At 45.9% G+C, this 10,303-nt stretch overlaps 1 protein-coding gene across 5 annotated transcripts in view; it reads right to left on the bottom strand.

The window, feature by feature from the left end:
• Positions 1 to 533: 533 nt before the first annotated feature.
• The window catches only part of meis2a (Meis homeobox 2a), a 198,431-nt gene continuing 188,661 nt past the window's right edge, over positions 534 to 10,303 (bottom strand). For 3 of the 5 annotated variants that reach the window (XM_074692248.1, XM_074692250.1, XM_074692249.1), the window contains 4 exons: positions 5,870 to 5,928; positions 4,273 to 4,383; positions 3,751 to 3,849; positions 534 to 674 (listed from right to left, as the gene is read on the bottom strand). In XM_074692248.1, the coding sequence (XP_074548349.1) occupies positions 3,791 to 3,849; positions 4,273 to 4,383; positions 5,870 to 5,928 (229 nt within the window). In that variant the 3' untranslated portion in view covers positions 534 to 674; positions 3,751 to 3,790. The remainder of the gene's footprint in view (positions 675 to 3,750; positions 3,850 to 4,272; positions 4,384 to 5,869; positions 5,929 to 10,303) is intronic. The other 2 variants (XM_074692253.1, XM_074692254.1) reach the window with 1 other exon arrangement.

The following is a 10,303-nucleotide window of genomic DNA, read 5'->3' as shown; positions in this document are numbered from 1 at the left end:
TGTGTGTGTGCGTTTGTCCATTCTTTGCACACATGTACGTCAAAACATCCTCTGTTGATCTTTACCAAAAGCCCAAGACTTTACAAAGTGTTCTTGTCAGCTTGGTCCTCCGTTTGGATGAAAGTAAGAAAATTGACAAGTCTTTTTTAAAAAAAAGAAAAAAGATTTATCACAGCTCATGTGGAATTCTGTTTCTTTAGTGTCAAATTCTGGTCAAAAGGGTTTGCGTTTTATTCTTAAAAATAGTCTCAAAATAGGATTTATTGTGGGCTGCTGACTTCTTTTTTGAAACTGTTTTTCTCGTAGTAGCTGCTGCTGTCGTGGTAAGAAAGTTCCCTTATACTATTGGGCATGGATGTCCAGGCCTTGTCCTCCAGTACTGGGGTCAATGGGGGTGAGCAAAGGGGGTCTCTGTGCGGACATGGTCATTCCTGGGTGCGACGAGGGTCCTCCATGCATCAGCATGGCGTGGTGCGGATGAGGATGAGGGTGGTGGTGAGGGTGATGAGGCTGATGTGGATGATGGTCGGGCAGGTACGCGTGGAGAGGGTGTCCGTGTCGGAGCTGGGAGGGGTGGGAGGTCATCTGATGAGGGTTGGTGTAGGTGGGCGGGGCCATGCTCATGCCCATCGGACCGCTCTGAGGTACATACTCCCCTGGCATGCCTGGCAGACCTGAGAGAGAAGAACATGAAATGAAGTCTACAGCCAATAAATCTATTTCTCTGTCTCCATTAACGGGCCTTAATTCAATTTACACACAACTCCGACATCGCAGGGCTTAGCGGGTTTTACAACACCGCGTTTTAGCTTCGACGAGGAAAGAGAGACATTATTGGCCAGGCTATTTTAGGCCCATGGTGAGTGGTTTACAATGCCCAACAGCGTTGTGGTCAGGTCTCAGGTTGGAAAATGATCCTCAGCTATCCTCGGACAGACACTGTAGAGCTGGAGGATGTGAGGAAAACCAAGCGGGGCGTATTGATGTGGAGAAGTGCTAATACTTTTACAAGCGGAACAGTCAATTCCCTGGCTGGCTTTAGTGGCACTCTCATGAGGGACGCGTCTTTTTGTGAACATATTTGATTTAAAACCCCTTAAAGAAGTTATTAAATAATTTAGGCTTCAGCTAGCTGTGTCACTCGGTTTGCTTCAACCCCCTGCATGAAAGCATGTTACGTAGAACAAAGCTGTGAGATGCAGGGAGTGTGGGGTATTTTGGTGGTAGAGGAAAAAGAGGCAGGAAACAGCAGCAAGACAAGAGTGGCAGAGATAAAAGAGAGTTAAAAGACAGAGAAGAAAAGAAGAGCAGGTGGGGGACTTTGATGTCACTTAAAGATGGACTCTACTTCATATGTGTAGAGACCCCAGCATGCTGGATATCTCATACTGTGACAGGACCTGGGTCACACAGCCGGCTCACTGTTTGCTGTTTGTTGTAATCAGAAAGAGTTAAAAAAGAAAAAAAAGAAAAAGGAAGTAGGAGGGGGTTGTTCCTGGAGCTCGGGGCTGGAGTATGGGAACATGGCTGCTCTACAGGGTCTGGACCTTGGGGAGAAACAAGTAAGAGCAGGGGGTCCCCACTGGAGCCAGAGGGGACCTGGGTCTGGGACTGGCTATGAGTTGGCCCTGCTTTGTAATGTGAACCCCTGGGGGATTAGAAGCTGTTGTAGGAGAGGAGAGGTGGGGGGAGGTCACTGTGAGGTCACTAGGCATGCTCACTCTCTGCATTCCTCCACCTTTAGTACACTGCAATTAAGAAATTACACTGGAGGGCCCCGGTGAGGGGAGGAAGGAGGAGAGAAAGGAGAGAGGAGGAAAAAAAAAAGGGACAGCAAAGGCCGAGATTAATGACCGGGCTCATTGGTTGAAAGCTGTGCCATTTTCTAATACCCCCCCACCCCTGCCTGCTTCTGTCCATGTCAGTTCATTTGAAATGCACATGTTTGTCAGAGCAGGTCTCTTAAAACCTCACTACTGGGGTCATAAAATAAATAAATCACTCAGGGTGCCCGAGTATGATGGGTGCCCTCACCTCCATATAACCTAGAGCAGCTCCTGTTAAAAGGCCCAACAGATGTTTTTGACACTGTAAGCTGGTAATCTCCAGCCTTGTAAGCTGCAGTCATTCTGTTAAGTAGATCTGAGACCCCCCTCCTTTATTAACAAGAGTGGTAAAACCATCTGAAGACAATAACTGAGGCCTCTCTCTTTCCTTCTCTCCATCCCTCCATCTCTGCATGCCTGAGTCCCTCGCTGCACTTCTGTTATGGCACAGCAGTCCTGCTCAATGGCTGGCCATAATTAAGTACCAAATATACCATATTGTGTGGCTGCGTAATCAAATCAAGAGAGGATAATATTCCTCTGTATTAAGCTATTAATGTAATTGGTCATGAAGCATAAAGTATGTTATGTAATTAAATAGTCTCAAAATTATATAGCCCTATATTAAGAATTAGCCAACCTGAGCAAATGTTGTCTCTGTGTGGCTGTTTTAGGGAACATTGCTTCCTGATTTTTTTTTCTGCTGCCATTAGCAAAGACAGGAGGGGATGAGAGAGTGAGAGACGGAGGAAGAGACGTAGAGAGGAGGTGAAATGATCTTTGTCGGCAGAATTGCTGCTGTGACCCTTTGGAAAATCCAGTCTCCATTTACATATAAAGGGTTCTTTTAATCAAGGTAAGTGTTATTATATTGTGCCTCATTGGGCAAAGGGAGTTTAGGTGTTAAAATAAAATCTCTTCTGCCCCACCGCCTTCGGGATGTGATACGTCTTGATTTTTCAAATGTCAGCACTGTGGCACTAGCAGGAGGCGGAATGGCCAGCTTAATCAGACTGCCGCCATTTAGCCGTGTGGGGATAGTGAGTGTGTGTGTGTGAGGGAGACACAGAGGCTGTATCTGTATGTGAGAAAGAGATCCGCTCCTTTTTAGATGCACTCATGCTTGTGTCTACAACCTTATAAATTTATCTCAATGTCTCCTCGCTCTTGTCTGTGAGTCTCAGGTCAGACTGGCCCCCGCCCCCCCCTTAAATCGTCTCCCTCCAGTAAAAAATAATCAAAACACACAGCCCCCCCTCACTTCATTCCTCCCTTTACACAGCTCAAACCAAACCCCCAGTGAAGGATCGGTTGTGTCACCCACGGCCCGTATATCTCGCTCAGGGAGCGTAATGTACTGCGCTGTTCCCGTCTTTGCATATAAGATAATTTGGGCATCAATCCTTCCTCGGACAGATTTATGTCACTCGGAGGACAGTTTCACTTCTCCTTCTTTATCGCTTCACTGGAGCCTGCTTAATTTCTCCCCGTCAGCCCCTTCCCCAGGAGATGTTATTTTTTCCCTAAATGTCCAACATTTGCATTGGCTGTCCGGGATGAGGAGAGCGATGGCGCTGTTGTGATAAATAAATTTGTGCACGCCATGCCAGGTTGTTTTTCCCCCTCCTTTTTTCTGTTGTTGTTCTTGTTTGTCTGGCGCCACAAGTCGGATCCTCAGTGCTGGGACAGCTCACCCCCTTTTTTTCCCAAGACTACAAACCCTCCTTTCTCTGCCCCTTTAAAGCATCCTCCTGCAAACACCCATGCATAGCTTGAAGCATACAACGCTAGACAGAAGGTCCCAGAAAACTTGATCCACCATCACGTCCAGGTTATGATTGATTAGTGCTGATCATGTGAAAGAGAACTTGGGTCCACATCCATAAGTGTACAGAAAAATCAAGAAAAAGAGCCCAGTACTTACTTCCCCCTTTTTCTTTGCGTTTTGCTTTACAAGATGGAGGTTACATGTAGTGCCATTGCCCATCCATGCCCATATTCATCCCCATTCCACTCATAGGCCCTGGAAGGAAGAGATAAACGCCAGAAAAAAAGTCAGCGAGAGTTTGAATCACAGAGAGGTCAGAGTAGAGCCGCTGATAGAGAGAGCCAAGTTCGGTTAGCTTAAGATGGAAAATGATTAGGGAAAAGGGAAGTGGAGGATGTAAAGAAGAGGTGTAAGTGTTTTTATCTTGCACTGCATCCCACAAATCCCTTTGTTATGACTGTTTGTGAAGGATTTGTTAGATTAGAAGAAAAAACAAGCAGTGGATCGAGTGTGAGAGTGTGAGGGGACTTTTTTAAAAGGATTGCTGCTTTTGTTAGTGTTAGGTTTAACTTTAGGACCTGCTTCGTGCTAAGGTCACCAAATCTCATGCTTCAGACAAGAGGATCAGTGCTGCGTCTTAAAAAGCAGGCATGAGGACGGGCGGATGGACGGACTCACCAGCTGGTCGGATCCCCATGTGCTGCTGACCGTCCAGCACGAAGCTGCCCATGGGCTGGCCCTCCGGACTGTATGCCGCTCCTTGACTCACTGAAGGATCAAGAAGAAAACCTGATTGTAGTCAAAACGTGGACGTGAAAAAAGGGTGGAGGGGGAGGGGGAAGAAAAAGAAGAGAAAACACACCAGACAATCAGCAATTGTCCCAGCTTCAGCCCAAACATACTGTAAGACATTGTGCTCATGTTTGTGGACCGCATTGGCTGACGCGTGGCATGCAAACACGCATACAGTAGGTCCTCATGCATGCAAGCGCCCGCACACACACACTCACACACACACACACACACACGCACACACACAACCAGTGTCATTCAAAACAACACACACTCCCTCTCACACACACACAGGAGATACATTGTTCTCTAGCTGAGAGGAGAAAGCATGCAGTTTGACAGGATGAGAAGAATTTCTGCCGTGGCAGGCAATTCTTTCAGACAGTCGTCATCTGAGCAGCAGATTACACTCTACTCTTTAACTGAGAGCACTCAGTCATTCTAAAGCTGCCAAATAATTACATTTGATCAGTGTTTGATTGTTTAGCATGATACAGGAGACACCGTCATTTAATGCATCTTGTTTTGTCTATAATTAGCGCTAATGAACTAATGCTCTTTGGAGACTGTAGAACACGGCGTATTCTGGCGCTATAACAGTATTATCTTGGATAATCTGTAATTCGTGAAGATTAAGGGGAGCTGTTAGTCATGCTGTTTTTGTAGAGACTGTTGTTTGGCACAACATTTGTTGCATGCTGAGCTCTGGGACTGCAGACAGAGTCTCCCACATACAGTAAGGAAGTGCATCTCATTTTATTCATGGCTTATGTTGGTGTTTCGTCATCGAGGGGGGACCTTTCCAGACAGAAACGCTGCTTTGGTTCACCTCTATGATAGAAATGTGTCCTCCAAAGCTTGGAGTGACTGAATAACTAAACATGAACCAATTTTTATGCAATCTCAGAGTAGACGTTAAAAACAATGGTATTTTCTTAAAGTATGCATAACCATAATTTAAACTTTAAATCATACAACTGTCAAAAAGCTAGGTATTATAGCAAAATAAGCTAATATGTAAGGCTAAAAATCACTTTTTATAACAGCTAAACTTAATTTTTAAGGATTAAATGAAAATGCAAAAAATTTGAAAAAGGGAAAAAAAAAAAGGAGTAATACGTCATAAATTGCTGCTTGCCTTTCTGGCACTCCTCTTGTGTCCAATTAGCAATTCACAGAGAGAGTGCTAATGTAGCTCTCCCTCCATTTAAAATGGGAAATCTCCAATTAGAGTCAATCAGCAAATGCCTGCACCACGGCTGAACACATCTCATAGAAAAGAATCAAAGAAAAGCAGAAGAAGGACAGGGATTTTTTTATTTGGGGAGGGTTTTGGACGTAGTGTGCCCCTTATAAAAAAAAACAGGGCTCCAGGCATGATGTGCATGTGCAAAGATTTTAGAGGGGTGTCTTCATGCTCAGGAAAGAAAGAGGGAAGCAGTAGTCTGCTGTATGCTGGCTGAATTCTCCATTTTTTTTTTACCTGCTCGATTTGACTGGTCAATCATGGGCTGTACTATTCTTCTCCTGGCGTTAATGAACCTGGCAGAGAGAAAACACAGAGGAGAAAAACAAACGTTAAATCAAGCCTGCATTCACACATGGAAAGATCCATCACAAGCTAGCACAAAGACAAAACTGTGTTGCATGACTTAATGGCAACATTAGCCCGCGAGTCCTTGAGAGAGGCGCACACAACAAAACTGCAACAAACAAAAGGGCAATTGTGCACAGACTTGGGAACCCAGTGAGGGATACTTTTAATGTTCCTTATGATCTATTCCCCCCGCTTTTAATAAAGCTTTTGATTACGTTCGGTTGCTATAGGCACCAGGGAGACATTCCTCAAGTATTAAGTGCAGCTCGGGCACAGAGGAACCCTGGTTGTGGACCATCTCTTTCTCTTTCGTTTTTCCTACGGTAAGTCGCATACAGTAAACGCAGCACAGCTATATATGTGCACTCTCATGTCTATAACACTTTCTCCAACACAATATTATGTCTGCAGTGTTATCACCCTTTGGAATTTCAGAGTAAGCTTTATATTAGCAAAGTGCAGCATACAAATGGTTCCTTTCATGACTCCCCCACCGTTCCACCTCCAACCCTTCCCCTCTGTGGGACCCCTACTCTGGCTGCATTGTAGGGGGTTCTGCTCCCCTTCCAGCTGTCTAGAAATGAGGACCAGGCATGGGCCACTCCGTGCTTTCACAAGGTATTGTTATGTCAGCAAGCCCATCAATTAGGCTGTCTGAAGTTTTATCACCACCACAGCAGCGAATAAGTGCAGCTCCACAAAGCCTCCCCAGCCGGCCTCGCTCCTGTGGCTTTTCCAGTGTAAAGCCGGAGGTCATCTGGAGGTGACTGCCAGCCGGGGGCGACCCTTTTCTAACTCCGAATGGGACGCCTTGAGCTGTGGCGAGTGCAAGCTGGTCAAACAAGATCACCACATTTCTCTTTTTCTCCATACCTTCCTCTTAAAGATGGTAAAAACCTGGCATGGACTCTGCACTACAGGTACCACCATGTGGTTGATATTAAAGAGGGGTTTCAAATCACGTCAGAGCTGTCCAGCATGAAGTCAAAAAAAGAAGAGAGAAGGGGAAAAAAAGTCCAACCGCCCTCTTCTAACGTATGGGCCACTGCACAATCAGTGGGGCTAAAGAACTGGTCATTAGAAGGAAGGGAGAGCTGGAACCAATTTGGACTCCTAATCCCCCATGAAGCCCTGATACCTGCCCTTACCTTCTCCAATGAACTTAAACGCCTGTAATCTGCCCGGCTCAAAGTGACATGGTTAAACGTACAAAATGCACAGTTGGGAGAAAGAAAGACGCAGTGCTCATTTGCCAGGGGGCATCCAGAGTGCAGGTACGCAGCGGGAGCTGAGGGCCCCTGAGAGAAAAGATGAAACACGTCCATATGGGAAGAAGCAAACGAGAGAGATACATTGGAAATTATATTATTGTAATTCAGGATTTTAAGGCAGGCATGAGGATTAAGTTTTATTAACTGTGAAAGTACTTTCCTACTTGAACAAAGGGGATGAAGCACTCTGAGATAACTCTTCTGTCAGAAATACCCGCATTGCTTTGGAAAAAAAGATGTTTTTGAGCATCAGAACCAGCTGAGCAAGTAAACAGTGAGACATTCCTGTTATCGCACTCCCTCCTCAAGCTAGGAGTGCAAGCCCTTTTACAAAATATATGTCCTGCTTTCAGCCTTTCTAGACACACGGGGGACTCAAAATCATAACCACATGCGTTCTTACCTATTCTGGGACATAACCATAAACACATAATATTAGGAATGTTCTTCCCAGGTGCTAAACCTGCCCATACGGTTTCCAGTGACTGCAGAGGAAATACTCCACGGACTGAAAGCACTGCTGTAAGATCAAAGTGCGGTTTCTCCTTTTTTTTGACATTTAACCTGATTCTTTTTTTCTTAACAGTGTTCCTCCTCTTAGGGACTTCTTACAGGAAATGTATGACATTCAATAAACTGAGAAAAGTGTTTGCTCTCACTGAAGTTAGTGCTCAAACTTTTGGATACTCCTTCTTTTTAAAAACATTCACCCATTGTCCAACAGCTACATCACACAGCCACCCACAGAGGCTTTGTTTTTGTATGCTAAACAAGTTGCCGGAGTAACCAAGAGGTGATGTGGTGAACCAAAGGGAGCTGGGGGCTGACCGAGGGCCCCCTCATGGCCTTAGAGCACCTTTTATCAGCCTGAGTAAAGCCAATTGAGATTATCAGAGCCAGGCCTGATAACGCTGTTTTCCCTCGACCCGTGAGCTGCTAATGGTGTGTGCTTAGAACAACACCACCAGGAATCCTCCAGAGACGGAGGCTGGTCAGCTGGGATGGACGGAGAGATGGATGGATGGACGAGACTGAGGACTGACAGACCCCTCTGAGAGTGACACAGAGGTTGACCACAGGGATTCGGAATTCCCAACCGCTCGCTAAAACATACGTGCATGTCATAAATCCACACATCCACACCATGGACATGACCACAAGCACCGCCAGTGTGTCTGTAGGCTAACCAGAACACAGGAGGCTCACAGGGGACACTAGCTTTAAAAAAAACCTCCAACTGAAAAAACCCCTGTTTTATTATCTACATCTGGTGGTCTAGCTTATTATGGCCTGCCTCTGCTCAGTGTTAGCGCACAGAAACGCCAACACACACATGCACACACACAGTACACAGAGTACCTCTCAGCATGGGAACTCCATGCTGTCTTCAAACAAATAATTAAAGGCAAGGTTAGGGGGTCGTGTGGGGGTCATTCCTCAGGATACAGCTCAGAATGTGTACATTACTCCAGAAGGAGGAGGAGGAGGAGGTGTGCACGGGGGGGGGGAGGTGGTTCACTGCTGTTTAATGTGGGCAGCTAGTTTCTCTTAGCCGGTTAGCCTTCGACACATTTTCAAGTTGCGTATCATAAACTGCTCCTGCTGTGTCAGTCAGTCTGTGCTTGAATGTACACCCGTGTAATGTGCATGTGTGTGTCAACACATTCTTCACACACCAACGCCAATTGGGCAACTTCTCGCTGAAACACGTGTGCCAAAACACAAGCGTGAATACAGATGCAAACTCCTTTTCTGTGACAATGTTGAGAGCTGCTAGAGCTCCGAGAGTGTGTGTCGCAGAGGAAAATAACAGATATGAATGATGGAGCCAGGGCAGCAGGAGTCCACTTGACACAGGGTCTCCACGAGGCTGGATCAACACGGCATCCCTGGTTACTAATATCTGCTCACACATACGGGGGTGGGGGGTGTCAGAGAGTGCCTGGGCAGGTGTTAAATGCTCTGGCTAGCATACAGTGTTATGCTATACCAAACGAGGGTGGGTTTGGGGAGACGAAGACGGTCTGATTGGGAACTTACATAATCCTAAAATGTTTGCAGAGCCGCTACTTTATTGATGGAGTATCTTAGAAACCAACTGCATCATCAGATGCTGAAAAATAGCATGAAAGGTTATTTAATGTTTGAAGATGAAATCACAGTGAACCAGTCTGACTCAGTGCCTACATTCATTCTTTGTTTTCTTTTTTTTTTCTTTCTTGCTTCCTCATCTCAGTCTGTCAGAAAGGCCTTGTTTCTGGTTAACTGACTCGCAGCCACACCTGGTAACTCGCTCCTGTTGTCAGCATTCCTTCCCTGAGAAATCGTCATGCCAAACCACCCTACCCTGGAGCACAGCCAACAGAGAAAGAGAGACAGAGAGGGAGGGAGGGAGGCAGACGAGAAAAAGCAAGAGTGAGAGTCCCTGTTTGTCTGGCCAATTGCTGTGGAGATTGGAGGGAACCCAGCCAATCAGGAGTAGGGTCACTCGTTTGACGAGTTTGTGATGAAAGAAAGAAATGGAGCCAGAGCCAGAGAGAGAAACAGAGAAATACTGAACATGTCTTCATCGAGAAATGAGCGCCAGACCGCTCCAAATGCAGCTCCGCAGAGCGTGCGAAGGAGAGGAGGCTGCTTTGAAAAAGTGACGCAGGAATCGTTGACAGTTTATTGCCTTCATGGCTGACCTGCGTGCACTCATTTTGAGAGCTCATATGCAAAAAGCAAAGGGAGGGTTGGGGGCGAGTTTTCATATGTCACTCATATTCCCAGGCCCCTGTCTGTCTTTGCAGGGAGATTAGATGCAACACAATCTGAACAAGAACGTGCTGAACTCAATCCCCGATCGCTGCTTGCAAACATGGCTGTCCTCTGGTTCCTATTAAAGATCATTGCTTCCATACTTGTGCTTCAGACCGAAATAGAGATTCCAAACCTCCAGCGATTGAGTCACAACTCAGTGGAATCAAAGGAGGAAGGCTTTAGTTTGATCCCCCCTCCAAAAAGAAAAAAAAAGATAGACAGGCAGAAAGGAGGAGAACATTCAGTG

The sequence above is a fragment of the Halichoeres trimaculatus genome, unplaced genomic scaffold, assembly GCF_033239565.1.
Source record: "Halichoeres trimaculatus isolate MK-OKI-2021-1 unplaced genomic scaffold, fHalTri1.1 fHalTri1_scaffold_17, whole genome shotgun sequence".
In the NCBI taxonomy this organism is placed as follows: Eukaryota; Metazoa; Chordata; class Actinopteri; order Labriformes; family Labridae; genus Halichoeres; species Halichoeres trimaculatus.
Note: the sequence above shows the minus strand (reverse complement) of the source record. Positions and strands in the feature narration are given on the sequence as shown.